General features: G+C 38.6%; 3 protein-coding genes across 4 annotated transcripts; 1 reads left to right on the top strand and 2 right to left on the bottom strand.

Moving 5' to 3' along the window:
• Nucleotides 939-4,818, bottom strand: LOC105175961. The gene is made up of 7 exons (XM_011098604.2): nucleotides 4,214-4,818; nucleotides 4,010-4,131; nucleotides 2,716-3,507; nucleotides 1,936-2,380; nucleotides 1,684-1,837; nucleotides 1,451-1,547; nucleotides 939-1,322 (listed from the first exon to the last, which is right to left on the bottom strand). Exons 1-7 carry the CDS (start codon nucleotides 4,778-4,780, stop codon nucleotides 1,202-1,204), a joined length of 2,298 nt encoding a protein of 765 aa, XP_011096906.1. The 5' UTR covers nucleotides 4,781-4,818; the 3' UTR covers nucleotides 939-1,201.
• Nucleotides 7,163-10,293, top strand: LOC105175919. Of its 2 annotated transcripts, none has more exons than XM_020698284.1 (3): nucleotides 7,163-7,368; nucleotides 7,444-7,581; nucleotides 9,021-9,436. In XM_020698284.1, exons 1-3 carry the CDS (start codon nucleotides 7,278-7,280, stop codon nucleotides 9,068-9,070), a joined length of 279 nt encoding a protein of 92 aa, XP_020553943.1. In that variant the 5' UTR covers nucleotides 7,163-7,277; the 3' UTR covers nucleotides 9,071-9,436. The 2 variants fall into 2 exon arrangements, with proteins under 2 accessions (XP_020553943.1, XP_011096869.1); XM_011098567.2 differs by lacking the exon at nucleotides 9,021-9,436 and adding an exon at nucleotides 10,036-10,293 and having other exon boundaries at nucleotides 7,178-7,368.
• On the bottom strand, nucleotides 10,478-15,272 carry LOC105175918 (LRR receptor-like serine/threonine-protein kinase GSO1). The gene is made up of 2 exons (XM_011098564.2): nucleotides 11,274-15,272; nucleotides 10,478-11,172 (listed from the first exon to the last, which is right to left on the bottom strand). The coding sequence occupies exons 1-2, from the start codon at nucleotides 14,659-14,661 to the stop codon at nucleotides 10,802-10,804; spliced, it is 3,759 nt and encodes a 1,252-aa protein (XP_011096866.1). The 5' UTR covers nucleotides 14,662-15,272; the 3' UTR covers nucleotides 10,478-10,801.

Raw genomic sequence — 15,895 nt, 5'->3', positions numbered from 1 at the left:
CTCTTCCCCATATCAATTTTCATAAATTATTCCATTCCCTACTAATCATTAACCACCAATAATACTTCCGCCTACCGCCATACATAAATAATAATAATAATAGAAACTATGAAACCTACTTACTGTTAACAGTTACCCTTCTCTTCTCTTCTTTCAACACTTTTACTTGTTGGCTTAATTAAAATAAAATAAAAAAGGGGAAGATGTAAAGCTTTAGTTGCACGCTATTTGTAAGCTTCAGTCACAAGACTTTGTGCCGTTAAAAATGATATACTCAGATTAATGTTTACCTCTGCAGCAATGCACATTATCTATTTTTCAAAATTTAATAAGCATATTCTATATGATAATATCATTATTACTATTTTAGATAAAAAGGGCGGGACAAAGCATGTGCTTTTTCCAAGATAATGGCATCAACTCTAGACAAAAGCACATGATTGAGTAGATGACGTGTGTCTGTGTGCGTGTTGTCTACTAACTTGCACTTGAAATTTCATTCTAAAACCTCTACCTCCCTTCCCCCTAAATCATTTTATATTCCGTACACTATTCGAAATTTACATTTTTTTACTATATTTATTTAAGTAAATAAACTCAATTAACTTTAATTATGCATGAATAAAAATATTATTAGACTTTTTTTAAAAAAATTATAATGTGGATTAATTTTAAATCAGTGCATAACACAGATAATTACATTGTAGTTTATAATATAGATGAAGGCACAGAGTGATAGAGAAATCGGTGACCAATATATTACACACAACTCAACCAAACTATATCGTAATTGATTGGGGTTGGCGTTGCAGGTGCACTTTGAGGGAAAAAGTCAAATGCCGAAATTTTGATTTCACTTTTAATTTTTTATAACCTTCTGTCTCTCATACGAGCTGCAGGTAATAACAAATAAAAATTATAAAACACGCAAAACTATCTATGCCAAATCAACTTACATCCCATTTCTTACTTACAACAGAATTACAATGCTTCTCTACAAATTTTGAATTTGTTCCAACTATGAAAGAAAAACGGAAAAAAAATATATATATAACACATGAAAGGCAAGATAAGGAGGAAACTTGATTCTTCAACTTATATATCTTTAAGAATCAGATGGGACAAAACCCCCAAAAAGAAAAAGGTCAAAAAATAATTATATATGAAGGTCCTCCAAAGCAAGAACTCATTCATGCAAATTTCAAGAATGATTAGAATATGTTCGGACAACATCCAAAATGGGAGCTGTACATATGGGACATTTTCCGCTGCTCGACTGCAGCTCATGGGCACACTTGTAACAGGTGCACATGTGACCACACCTGAAAACCATTGAACAACAAAAACATATACAATGAATTAATTACTACTCCTTTTTTAATAACTCTAACTCATGCATGCCATTGCTACCTGCTTCAACCCTTCCCCTTTGCCATATATACATACATACCTGTACAGAAGACAATCAACTTGCACTTTACAGCAAATACAACATCTCCCTCCACTTGCCGCCTTCTTCTCTGAGTTCCTTCTTCCATGCTTTCTATCTGCATGTATAATCTAACCTAGCTTCAACTTCAATTTGCTTTACACAAAGACAATCATATGTATCGTCACAACATCACAATTAACAATCTCATGGAAAAAGAATTAAGGAACGAGCTCACTGAATTTCAAATCCACCTGAATGATTCAGAGCTACTGCAACTTCCTTCTTGATGGAACGTTGTAATTTCATCTGCATATCCATGCAACATTTAATTGCTTTTCTCAGTTCAGACATCTCTTGATGCAATTGCTCCATATGGCCCCTCAAATCACACATCAGTTCCATTTCCTGTTTTGGTTTTTTTGAGAAATTGTTATATATTTTTTTCCAACTAATGTATTAATTCTGCTAACTCAACTGCAAATAAGTTGGTACAACTGACTTACAATTGCAGGATGGGTGCTATATGAAGAGTTATGCCCATTGTTCTGAGAGTAATGGTTGGATGAGGACTGCTGTGCAGAAGGAGACGCAACCTGATAAGAATGATTGCTAGATTCATGACCTTGATTCTGGGGCCATGATGCTGGTGGTGAAGTTCTGATATGATCCGTGTAATCGTCAGACTCGTTACACCGTTGCTCCACTGAGCTCTCCGCTTCTTCATATTCATTCAAATAATTACCATAATCTTCCCCTTCTTCATCTTGCTCATCCTCTCCATCTTCCCCTTCTCTTTCCTCTGATGTTGCTGTTTGTTCTCGTTCAGGCAACTGTTTCTCTTCTCGTCTCTGATTATTCTTTAGAGTTTCTTGCCCTTGAGCACGAGATATAATCACTTGATCTATTTTCTCTCTTAGACCACTGGAAAGAAAGGTTGAGACACTTCTCCTGCACAATTTGTTCAGACGACTAGAGCTGTAAGTACATATTCAGATAGCACAATCCTTTAATAAATTATAAATCTGAATATATGGAACATGCTATTTCTTTTCAATTGAGTTAATGAAAAGCAAGATGTTATTAATTCAGATAGCCCCAGACTTGTCTTTCATTTTAACATCGGGCATTGGAGTTTTATGTGGAAGCGTTGATGCAAATTAATGCTTTTTACTTGATCCTGTGTTGGACAGTTATTGGAGTTGTAAAGGGGGAATGCGGTGTGAACATAATGACTTTTAAAGGCACAAATGATTAATAGTGGAAAGTAAAAGAGAATTATAGACCTTCCGAGGAGTAGACGAATTTCTTCATTGTCTAAGAAAGGATCAAGCATCTCGCGATATCTTTCTTGCCTGAGGCCTTCCCAATCACTACGAGGGCGTGATACCTCTTCAATCCAGTCTCTATTATTTCCTGAAAGCTGCTGGTAATCAGAGTGCAATTCTTCCCATCCAACTTCAGGATGAGAAACGTCACTCACCCAGTACGTATCAGTTTCTACTAAATGCTGATTACTGGGGGACTCTCCTTTCTCCACGAAACCCTGGTGATGATCATAACCAGATGTCAAGTCATAGTTGGTTTTCACAATTTGCTGATTACTGCCCTCTTTCACTTCATTGTATATATTGATATCAATATTGTGGATGGATTTGGTTGTGTCTCCAGAATTAGTTTCTTTGTTGTGGGAGGTTCCAGCTGTCTCCGCAGATTCACCCGAGCTACGGTTGCTGCTCTCCCAGTTGGTTTCCTGCCGCATAAGTTTTGAAAATGGACTTCCGTCAAAATGGATATTTTCATAACTATGTGATATGTGAACATTCTGTTCTATATTTTCATTAACTTCATGAGAACAATGGCTGGCGTTCTGTTCTTTAGAGGTTACAGAGTCTTCAGAATCTTGGATGTGATCCGCCCTCACTCTGTGACAACTTTTTGAGTTAGTGAGCTCTTGGCATTCATTTTCTTTTTCCTGTTGATTGGCTGAGTGCAAGTTTGGCTCTGCAGAAGTAGTATCTTTGCGGCAGCTGCCAGAGTGAACTGAACCATTTTGGGCACTTGCACCGACTCTTACCCTAGAAATATTCAGTAAAATCGGAAGCTACATTATAAGCATGTTTCATGTAGCAAACATACTTCCAACACACCAAAATATAATTCAGCTTTAAGTACCCTATTAAATAACATTTATATTACACAGAAGTTGTCAAGGTAATGTGTCTGGACAAAAATTGTTAAGTTGAATAATAAAGATAAGATTGAGACAAAGGGCAACTTCATGAAAGAGCTAGCTCTACCTGTAAAATTAAATACGACTTAAGCTGCTTATTTACTCTTGATGTAACTAGATGTGGACGACATGAATTGGAATTACTTAATTGGAAAGATATCATCATTTTTGAACAATAGTACACTGGCTATCTAAGAAGACTGCAGTAGAAGGATTAATCGGGGGGTGGTGGTTGTACCCCATTGTTGCAGCAGAAAGTAATCGTTGGCATGTTTCAACACATGGTGAATGATTTCAATAATTTTGAAAGTGAAAGAAGAGATCCACATATTTTAAAAACACAAAACCTGAAATGTACGACTGCAGGTTGAGGTTGCACAGCTTTGTGTGATTCAGATGATGTGGTATTTGAATGCCAAGCATCTTTGGTTTCGATGCTGCGCCTTAGGAATCTTATCCGAAGCATAGCCTATTCATTTAGAGGGCACATGATTTGAGTTAGTGAAGAAAGTGAGAGACTCACTTGACTTCAGCATTGCAAACAAAATTACCTGAATGCGGCCTCGATGAGAGAATTTGGAGACGGCTTTGCGGCCCACGAGTCGTTCAAGTTCTTTACGCCTCTCGCGCTCCATCTGCATGAGCAGATCATGATATGCCTGGCGGCCCCTGATTCGGGGTGAACTCAGCAGAGGGGTAAAACATCTCTGTTCTGATTGTTCGAATGAGGTTCTAACACGAGGAGGGGAGTCGGAACCAACCTCATTGAAACGCTCTTCGGTCAACTTTTTAATAATGTCGGCGACCCTCAGCCTCTCGCTTTCTGCGGCGTCAGAATCGCGGCTGCGAGAGGAAGGGGGACCGCTGAATGCTGTTCTATCAGATTCCCAACCACCAAATGGGTCGTCCTGATCATTGTCCTGCGGGCCATACATGTAGGCTGAGCTGTTCCTGCTGCTGCAGCACTTGGCTTCTGCCTCGAAGCCTCTCCATTTCTGAACCAGGGAAGAAACGCCGCCCGAATTGGGAACCTCCACAAAACTCTCGCATTGGGTTGGAGAAGTGGAACGACGGGCCTTAATGGTGGAGCGGTGCGGGTGATCACCAGAAAGAAACATATCCCGAGCTCTTGTCCATTTGCCTTTGCGGCGGGGGGCGCGGGCGGGGTTGTGTGGTTGGAGTTGTGGTTGGTGGGGGTGGGGATGGGGGGGGTGGTACTGGTGGTAGTAGTGGTGGCGGTGGTGGTGGTGGTTTGCCATTGAGGTTGGTGAACCCATAAATCGTCGAAGTCAAGGTGGCGAGAATTATCATTGGGAATGCAGGAGGAGACCAAGTTGTTGAGATTGTTCTGGAAACATGGATCATGGTGGTTGGCGAAGGGAGAGGAGGTGGCTATTTGAACTTGGGAAGAGGCCATCATTGGGAGGAGGAGGAGGAAGATGATTATGGGAATGGGGTGAAAAGGGATTAATGATGAGAGGCAGTCATTTGAGCGGGAGAAATGAGAGAATTGAAAGCACAATCACAATCAAAATCAAAATGAGCAACCTCAGTCTCAACAACGTCGTTGGTTGTCCAGAATGAATGGAAAATTGGGAGTGAAGAAAAAGGAAGAAGGAAAGCTGAAAGGTGGTGGATAGCATAGCAGGAGTTGGGGTTGGACTTGGGAGATGTAATTATAAGTAAATAAACTGGAATTGGTATTTGGTGGTGAAGCGTTGAATTAGAGCCAGTAAAACACGCCTCTCCCTTCTTTTATTATTGATTAAAACCGCAAGGATTGATTATTAGTTGTATTATGAGTTAATGGTTTCTCTTTTTTTCTTTTTGGAAAAAAAAAAAAAACAGAACAAAACAAACAAAGAACGTTTTCATACCCAATAAAAATGTAGTGGTCAACAGCGAATTGAAAAATACAAACACAATTAGTGTGATTAGTGATTGATCATTAGCTATTACCCAACTCAACTCTACTAATTTTCATTTATTATAAATACTTTCTTATTATTATAAAAATCATAAATACTTTCTTATTATTATAAAAATTATAAATACTTTTTTAAAATTATAAATATCCTAATAAATACATTCCGTTATAGAAAGTATTTGTTAGAATATTTATAATTTTTCAAGAAGATATTTTATAATTTTTAAAATAACATCACAATATTTATAATTATAAAAAAATTTATGACCGTTGTAATTTACTTTATTATTATTACTATTATGATGTGACTATATATATATATAAACAAGGGAATGCAAACTGTCCATTTTGATTACCTTTTCACTTATCATTCACACATTAATAAACACTCATTTCCCTTCTCTCATGTCTCTCCCATACATCCTTCTCTACTAGTCCTAACCTTTTGTTTTTCCTTATTACACCATCAATTCTTAGTCTCATGTCTACTCACCAAAACTCTAAAAAGGGTATTTGCAAAAGTTTATACTAATGCAAAATAATAGAGAGATTTTCTTTTTCTCTGACATAGATGGCATTCTGTCAGGGATATTACAAGCAATTTTCTTCTTCTTTTTGCTGTTGTTGTTCTATCACAAGTAGTTAGAACTAGCCCTTGTTATAATCCCCATCTCATAATAGTAACTCTTTTAATCAGGCAACATATTTTTTTGAATCCTTTAACTTAATATCTACATATACAAACATAATTAGAAAAGAAAACTTTCACCAACAAGTAGGATTTTGTGATATCATTATATTATTTTTTTTTTATTTGGATCATTACAACGGATTCTTTTAAAATTTGTCATAATTATGAATACATTTTCGTTATTTAAAAAATTATAAATACACTTAAAATTATTGATCGTTTAACAAATACTCCTACAATGGGCTATTACGAGAGAGTTAAACGATCGTTAACTCTATAGGGATATTTGTAATTTTTTAAAAAAATAAGGCGTATCTAGGGTTAAATACATTTTGTACCTCTAAACTATGCATTTGGACGTATTTACACCTCTAAAGTATGAAACGTAATAAAAACACCCATAACAAAATAATTTAGCATTGATAGGACAAAAATACCCTTCTCACATACCCCCTATACCTTTTATTTTACTCTTTAGAATATATTTTATTAAAAAATCTCCACCAAAACTATTTATAGTCATTTATTTAAAATATTATTAAAATTTGTAGCCTTTTATAAAATTATGTAATACAAAAAAATATTTATAATCTCAATATATGCAAATATATTCTACAAAGTAAATAATTTATATTAAAAGTATATATATATGTTCTTGTAATATTTTAAATTATATTGATAATTTATTTTTTAAAAAAGTCAATATATATAACAAGACAAGCAAAAATTATGTAAATCTTTTAATAATTATATAAAAATAACGTGACAAGACAGATAGTATTATTAGAAGGAAGTTCTTTGTTTAAAATTCAAATATCATGACCTATTTTATGTGCTTCAACTAAAATCGTGTTTTCTGGTTAGAGGGCAGGCGTATTAGCCGTTGTTGCAAATATAAAAAAGAGCCAGTGAAAAACCCTATGGGCTATGCGCAGGGACTACTGCACAGAAGGAAGAGGTGAAATTGAGAGAGAGAGGGCGAGAGAGGGAGAGAGGGATGGCGATTAGCGCGACTGTGGTAGGAGCCCTACTAGGATTGGGGACCCAGATGTACTCTAACGCTCTCCGCAAGCTCCCTTACATGCGCCGTAACAACTTCTTCCCCTTTTTCTGATCCTTTAATTGAATTGAAGAAATCTGAATACTTGATTGCTGAATTGCAGATCCGTGGGAGCATGTATTGGGAATGGGTTTGGGAGCGGTGTTTGCTAATCAGATGGTCAAGTGGGACGCCAAGGCTCAGGAGGACCTCGACAAGTTACTCATCAAGGCCAAGCAAGCCAATGAAAGCCGCTACTTCGGTAACCCAAACTCCCCCCTTTATCATTTCTTTCTTCCAACTCTAAGATACACTATCACTTTGTCTTGGTTACCCTAAATCATCAGCTATACCTCTAAAGAGAACCCCTATTTTTCCATACTTGTAGTTTCAATTATTTATATAATTTCGCAATTATTTGTGGTCTTAGCGCAGCTTTTCTGAACGAGTTTTGCTTTCTTTTTCTGACAAATCAAGGCAATTGAAGATTGTCTATGTGCACATATTCTCTATAAGGATTTTTCATTCGAATGACCCGGGTGTCTATCCCGATAGCAAGTCATGGCAACTGATTGCCATGTGTAATATTCTCTAGAATTGTTTAGGGTTTCCTCTTAAACCGCCATATTAAAATGATTAATCTTGAAAAAGAGGTTAAAATTGGCATATTGCAAACCCCAAACACATCCCATTGTCACTATGCACCCAAAAATTATATTTTTGGTGCTTTACACGCATAAAATACAAATCTTTGCATCTTGCACCCTAGAGCAAATTCTGGCTGTATCCCACCGGAAAATTCATGGAGTCTGACTTCGAAGAAGTGATTTTTTGCCTTGTCAATTTTTTTTTTCTTTTATTCCTTTCTTGGCTTGCCTCTTCTAATTACCTTTTCACTGTACTATTTCTTGAATTCGATTCAAGAAGAAAGAAAAAGGGGTAAATACTAAGTAGAGGAAATGATCCCGGAGGATCAAATTCATTTTACTATTATTCAAACAACACTGGTAAAAAAATTTGAACTATGCACTTGGTGATAATGTTCCTGCGTCCTCTGATTAATGACAAAAAAGATAAGATACTCAAAAGTTCCATTATTTTTATAAAAGAAAATAATGTATGCTCCCTCCAGAAAGAATTGGAATGTGGTTATCTTCAGGTACAGAAAAAAGAGAAGGCATGTGATAATCAAATGTCCTGTGGTTGTGTAGGAGAGACTAGATTTATTAAGCATTACATAGCGGTCACTTGGAATAGCAAGATTTTTTCTTCTTTACTTTTGACAGTCTCTAGATTCAAAAGGCAAAAATGGTTTAGTTATGCTTCTGTCTTTTGAATGCTATTCATGTAGAAGACGATTTTCATGCTATTTTGTTACCTTTTCTGATGGAAAATTATCGATATGCCTTGTCCAGCATAATGGAATTAAGCATTAGAAAATTACAAGCTCATGCATGAGATCCAAACAATTGAAACAGCAAACATAATATACTAGGAGGAATCAAATTCAATCGCATAATTTTTGTCTTCTAGTTTGATAGGTTTTTCAAGAATCTGCCAAGCGATTCTCAGCTCCAATCAATTTGTTTTCCTCCTCCTTATACTGTTCTTGCAATCTCTATGCATTTCTAATGATTATGGTTTTATTGGTTCTCATATTTGTACGTGTCAAATGAGAGTTATTATCTTGTTTCTATGAAGAATGCAAAAGAATAATGAGAAGGATCATGTCACTTGTGTTTTTACCATAGAGAGAAACAAATGAGGAGACAAAGCCCTTGCCAAAGTCAGGTCAGGGAGATTTTCCAGTTGGATTTTTACGGAATTGGCTTCAGGGTGTAGATGCTAAATTTTATGTATTTCAAGAATGGAAAGTGCAGAAAATACAACTTTTTGGTGCATAATGCAAGTGAGATGTATTTGGAGGGTGCAATATGCCAATTACCCTGAAATAGACATTATGTTTTGTTTACCATTATCATTCTTCCACTCCTGAAGTATGAGATGCTCTTACTATTCTTTGGATGTAATGGTCTTCACCTATTACCAACATGCAGAATTTGTCAAACAGTCAGAACAATGTGCAAAGAAGTAATTCTAAACAACTAAATTGTTGACAAGATGTGTAACCAGTATTGATGCATGAAAGAGATGAAAGAAGATATACTAACTACCAGACATAAATACAATATTCATAGAATAGATAATCAGGAAGGCCATTTTTGGGCTTGATCTCAGCAGGTCCTAAAGAAGATATGAATTAAGATCAGTGGAACACAATTAAATGCCTTCTTTGCAACTAAACTTTGAACAAAATACTGATGTGAGGGTGAATTAGGTTTTTATTAAAATTCTTGGTTCCCTTTAGTTTTCTCTGTTATGTAACCTAGTGCTGCTTACATGTAAGATAACAACCAACGTAAAGGGAGGTGGATATAATTTGAAAATTCCTAGAAGTGCCATCCGCATTTTAACACACCTCAAGCGTAGGGATCTTGTTCCTGTTTCTTTCCAAGTTTGGGACTCCTCCCTTCTTTTTTCTTTTTTTTTATATCTTTGCTTGGTTTGCAATTTGTTTTGGACGATTGTCTATATTTCCAATGGTCAAGATAAAACTTTTCAAGAACCGAGTAGCTCACCGCTACTATATCTTCTTGTACACTTTTTACATGCCTTCATTCATCAAGAGATTTTCTTTTGGGTATTCTGGTTGCAGATGATGATGAAGACTAAAGACGTTGGAGTTGAAGAATATTTTGTATCGGAATTTACTTTCCTGAGAACTATTGCCAACCTTATCCTTTGGTTGTAAACAATTGTTTCCCTAATTTTTACTATGTTTCTTGGCTCAGGAGATCTGGGAGCAGCCATATATTTATCCTAATGACTTATTCCAATCATTTTGATGAGAATAAATCTGGTTGCTGTATATTCTGTTATTGAGTCATGCACAATGTAGTTTCTTCTGTTCATATTTCGCTTTTTGCTTAGATGCAAATTTTTACATAATTCTCTTGTTTTATTTAATTAGGAAATACTACAATGCTGCGTGGAAAGTGATGAAAGGGAATCAAGCAAATTTACATAATTCTCTTTTTTTATTTAATTAGGAAATACGAATATGCTGCTTCGAAAGTGATGAAAGGGAATGAAGCTGCTTGCGAAACAATGATAAATTAGTATTCAAATGGTCAGGACTTAGGAGCCGAGAGGAAAATACATCAGAATATGGTTATGGCAAGTAACAGTGCTGGAAGATCTTGAAAACTTTCCATTCCCCTTAACAAAAACACAGATCTGTTTGAAAATAAGTAGAGCTACTAACTTCTTTCCGGGATTGAAAGTGAAACTTCTCAATTACTATAACCAAGCGCTGGTTCTTTCTTGCATTCATATTACAATTAAGTCGCTTGCTGTCAAACTTTAGAATGATGTTGGTGTAAGGAATGTTAAAACTCCAATATTTTTCCTTCACCCATCAGCTACGCATATGTCTCTGGGCTCATTTTCTGTGATTGAACCTTAGTGTCATTGAGCACATGCACCAACAGGTCGCAAGCCTGCCGTGATGATGGCCTTTCTGCAGGAGCAGTTTTTGTGCACCGCAGTGCTATTTCAAGCACTTGGAATACAGCATTTTCTTCATTAGGTAAGAGTGGTTTTAGCACCGGATCAGTTAGCTCCTCAGTACCGGATCCTTGTATTTCCATATGTGACTCTACCCATCTGACCATGTCCATATTCACACCAAATCTTCCATCTGTTGGCATTCTTCCAGTGACCAGCTCCATAAGCACAATACCCATGCTGTAAACATCACTTTTCTCTGTAGCCTTCAAGGAATAAGCATACTCTGCAAAACGAGTCCCGTCCTCTCATACACATAACAAAACGAATATTGAATTCTAGTTTTTGTTTGATGCAATTGAAAAAGGAGATGATCAGTTTTCATACCTGGCGCAATGTAGCCGTAGGAACCTGCAAACCACAAGTTTGATTCTGTATTCACGGAATCATGATTATCTGTGACAGGTTTTGCCAGTCCAAAATCTCCCAAATGAGCCTCCATGTTGGCATCTAATAACACGTTGCTGGACTTTACATCTCTGTGAAGTATCTTGGGCGCACAGTCATAATGAAGATACTCCAGTCCCTGTGCCAATCCCACTGCTATCTTCAATCTTGCTTCCCAGTCTAGGATCCTTTTTCTCTTCTCATCCATCGGTTGTTTATGCAACCAATCCCACACGCTACCGTTCTCCATGTACTCATAGATCAGCAAATTGGAACCCGCCCTTATGTTGCAACAATACCCCAACAGCCTGACCAGATGTCTATGTCTTATTCTACCAAGCGTTTTGATTTCTCTTGCAAAGCTTCTATCCAACATTGGATCATCCTTCCTCACAATCCTCTTTATTGCCACAGTCTCTCCAGTAAACAGTTCAGCTTTGTAGATGGTTCCTGATCCCCCAGATCCAATAATGAACTCCTCACTCAGATTATTTGTAGCTTCCATTATGTCTATCCATCTGAAATCATTCTTAGCAGCGGCATTATCAAATAAAGGTCGCCTTTGTGCTTGTGAAGAGCTAGAAGAGTAAGTGGAATCGAGTCCACTGCCCCTCCTGAGGGCTTCTCGCCTGTGTTTGAAGAAGAGGGCAGCTCCCAGTAACAAAAGAATAACCGCAAATGTAGTTGATATTGCTGAAATTATCACAACAGATGATTCGCTGAGGCCTGGCTCTCCATTGGCAGACTTTATGTCCTTGCAATTTTGAAGAGGGCTTCCGCAAAGATTCAAGTTCCCGTCAAAAGATGTGGCTGGCCAGCGTGCATATCGCTTATCCAGTTTTCCTTGAAGGTGATTGAAAGAGAGGTTCAATCTTCCTAAGCTGCTCATTTCACTAACTTGAGGAGGGATTTCTCCAACTAGTGCATTGTGGGATAGATCGAGTGCTTCAAGCTTGGAGAGTCTGCCAATGGAAGATGGGATGTGACCACTGAGGTTATTGTAGCTGAGGTCCAGAACGCTTTGCAAATTTTGGAGCTGGCCAATCTCAGCGGGAATCTCTCCACTGAAGGAGTTCAGTGAAAGCCGGAGTTCGTATAGCTTACTTAATTGCCCAATGGTGGGAGGTAGAGGACCAGAGAGTTGATTACGGTTGAGATCCAGCACGTTGAGAGACTTGAGTTTACCAACTTCAGGAGGAAGGGTACCATTAAGAGAGTTCGCCTCAAGAGACAGGACGAGCAGATTCGAACAATTGAATAATTCTTGAGGAAGAGACCCAGATAGGTTATTGGCTGAGAGCTTGAGCTCACCTAATAGAGGAAGACGTCCTATCCAGAATGGAATTGGCCCAGAAAGAAGGTTATGATCAAGATCAAGGTGAGTCAATCTGTTGCACAGGGAAAGTTGAACGGGTATCTGGCCAGTGAGTAAATTGCGCGAGAGATCCAACAGCGAGAGTTGTTGGAGTAATCCCAGGGTCCAGGGGATCTGCCCTGTAAATAGGTTATTGCCTAGCCTTAACCTTTCAAGCGCAGGTGAATTGCCAATTTGGCGTGGAATTTCATGATCAAATCCGTTGTTTGTAACATCAAAAGAAAGAAAATTACGCGACGTGCAGAGTGGAGCAATGCTCCCATTCAGTTTGTTATGTGACAAATTGATCCTCGTCAAGTTAGTGAGACTGGAAAGCTCATCAGGCAGGTTTCCTTGGAGAGAATTGTTATATAGCATAAGCTGTTCCAGAGCTTGAAGATGCCCAAAAGTCGCAGGAATTCTGCCGGAGAGTCTGTTATCTGCCAAATCAAGTATGGCCAGCTGATGGCAGTTACCCAAACTGGAGGGAATCTCACCAGAAAGATCATTCTGTCTGAGATGAAGGAAATTCAGCTGCTTTAGCCTTCCAATGGTGATAGGGATCTGCCCCGTGAATTGATTTCCGAAGAAATCAACCATTTGCAAGCTGGAGCAGTTGCCGATCTCCACCGGAATCTCACCAGAGAGCTGATTGTCGTAGACATAAAGTATCTGAAGCTTCCCAAGCATCCCAATCTCTTTAGGTAGATTGCCCCTCAAATAGTTCTGGTACAGTGCCAGAGTCTGCAGATTGGTTAAGTTTGCTATGAAGGGAGAAATAGAACCAGACAAAGTGTTGTTGTTAAGCAGGAGGTCAGTGAGTTGATGCAACTCATAAAGCTCCTCTGGAATGAATCCATCGAGTGTATTATTGGACAAATCGAGTTGCTTGAGCGACTTGCAGTCACTTAATTCTGTTGGAATCCTGCCAGAGAGTTGATTTTGTGCGAGCATCAAGTATTCCAAACTGGTGGTGTTTGAACATATGCCTCGGGGAATATTACCTGTCAGATTGTTACTTGAAAGCACGAGGTAAACAAGCTGACCCATGCTTCCCAACTCTCCTGGAATTTCGCCGCTCAGCCTGTTGCCGGACAAGTCCAGACTCTGAAGATTTATCAAGTTCGCCAAGGACTTGGGAATGGTACCCTGAAGCTGATTGCCCAGGAGATTCAGATATCGCAGCTGACTCATCTCACCAAGCTGAGTCGGTATCCCCCCTGACAGTGTATTATTGGCAAGATTCAATGTACGTAGATTATTAAGACCAGCCAACTCGGACGGGATTGATCCATTAAGACGATTGAGCGCCGCCGTAAAGACGATGAGGCTGGAGCAGTTGGCAAGCTCTTGAGGAATGGGACCGAGGAGCTGGTTTTGCTGCAGAACCAAGTTCTGGAGTTGGCCCAGCCTTCCAAGCTCTGGCGGTATCCGGCCGGTGAGACTGCAGGAGGCCAAACCAAGAGTGACCAAATTCTGGAGATTGCCGAAAGAAGGGGGAATTGGGCCGGTAAGGTAATTGTCGCCGATTCTGAGGACCTGGAGATTGAGGAGGGAACCAAGTTGGGGTGGAATGGGACCGGAGAGTTGGTTGGAGAAGAGGAGCAAAGATTCCAAAGAAGAAAGGTTGGAGAGAGCAGGTGGAATGGGGCCTGAGAGCTGATTAGAAGATAGATTGAGGAGGAGCAGGTTTGGGAGAAGAGCGAGAGCGGGTGAGAGGGAGCCGCGGAGTGAAGAATTTGAGAGATCGAGAGCAAGCAGTTGAGGTTGAAGAGAGGCGGAGGAGGTAGGGGAACAGGAAAGGCCTCTCCATGAGCAGAAGTTTGGGTTGTGAGGGGACCAGTCTTGTAAAACATTGAGTGGGTCTTGAACGAAAGATTTCTTCACCTCCATAAGAATATTGATGATGGAGTCCTGGGTTGAAACCCCGGCGGAGAGGGCAAAGAGGGGCAGAAGGAGAAATAGGAGTAGCATTTTAGTTTAATATTTGGGTGGAAGAAGAGCAAATTATTGATGTTTAGGAGATGAAAGTTGTTGACGAGAGAGCATAAGAGAGTGTGTGTGAAGTTGGAAGTGTGCTTAAAAGAAATGTTTGGAGATGGAAGAGCAAGAGTAAAAGAGGGTTTGTGCATGGAGGAGTGAGATTGTCATTGCTATGATGAAGAGAAAATTAAAGACAAGAGGGTGATATTGAGGAGGTCTGGGATGGGGAGATGACGCGTGGTTTTGAGCTACTGCGTCTGCATGAGAAGACGCTAAGGGGTGGGCTAGGACGCCTAGGAGTCTCATTTAATTTCAATTTATGGCCTTAAATAAGAAAGAGAGGAGAGATGGAGCAGGCAAACTCCTTTGGTTCTGAGCAGCTATTAATGGCACCGATATTGTAAACCAGTAAGAAAGGGAGAGAGAGAAGAAAGGGATGTGAAGTGAAATAAAGATAGGGAGAAAGTCAAATGGGGGAGAGGACAGGGGTCAATGAGGGCAGTAGGATAGAAATCAAGAAAGCCCCTTCACTCCAATTAATACTCTCTCTCCAGCTCCCATTATCAAGAGATTATAAAAAGGGAGAAGGTATGTTGTTATATGGTGGGTCAGGGGTCAAGAGTGGTTGCAGGTCTAACCTATACAATTTCCTGATTTATGCTCTGACTTAATCCCTTATACTAAAAGTGAGCGGTTGGATTTCCATTTTCTTGTTTCACAAACACAAGTTAGTAGTTTGATTTTGTGAATGTGAAAGAAACAAAAAGGGAGGATAGTGATAGGAAACAATCTTTGTTTTAAAAGAGAAAAAAAAGGATACGTATGATCTCCATCACCAGTGTTTACATAACAAAAACTCAACCAACCCCATCTCTTACGCAACTATTACTAAACAAAACTGCATTAATTCTTTCTTTGCTACTGTTTCTGTTGCTTTTCTCATTTAATTGTGATTATAAGATAGAGTAGTCAAATGGATTGAGCTACCAAATCCAAATTCATCAATCACTCCTATAATATTACCTATAGTCCTGCACTTGATCATAAAGTGTTAATATTTTGTATGATCATCAATCACTCCATTACTTGTGTGTTTTAACCAATCAAAATTCTAACCCCTATAATTATTATGTACAAGTTAGTTTAAATTAAATTAAAGAAACAACCCTTTCTTCATATCAATCCTCTTCACTTGTTTCTCACCTAATTAATTAATAATACTTTG

The sequence above is a fragment of the Sesamum indicum genome, linkage group LG12 (assembly GCF_000512975.1).
Source record: "Sesamum indicum cultivar Zhongzhi No. 13 linkage group LG12, S_indicum_v1.0, whole genome shotgun sequence".
Lineage (NCBI taxonomy): Eukaryota > Viridiplantae > Streptophyta > Magnoliopsida > Lamiales > Pedaliaceae > Sesamum > Sesamum indicum.
This window is presented reverse-complemented; position numbering and strand designations above follow the sequence as displayed.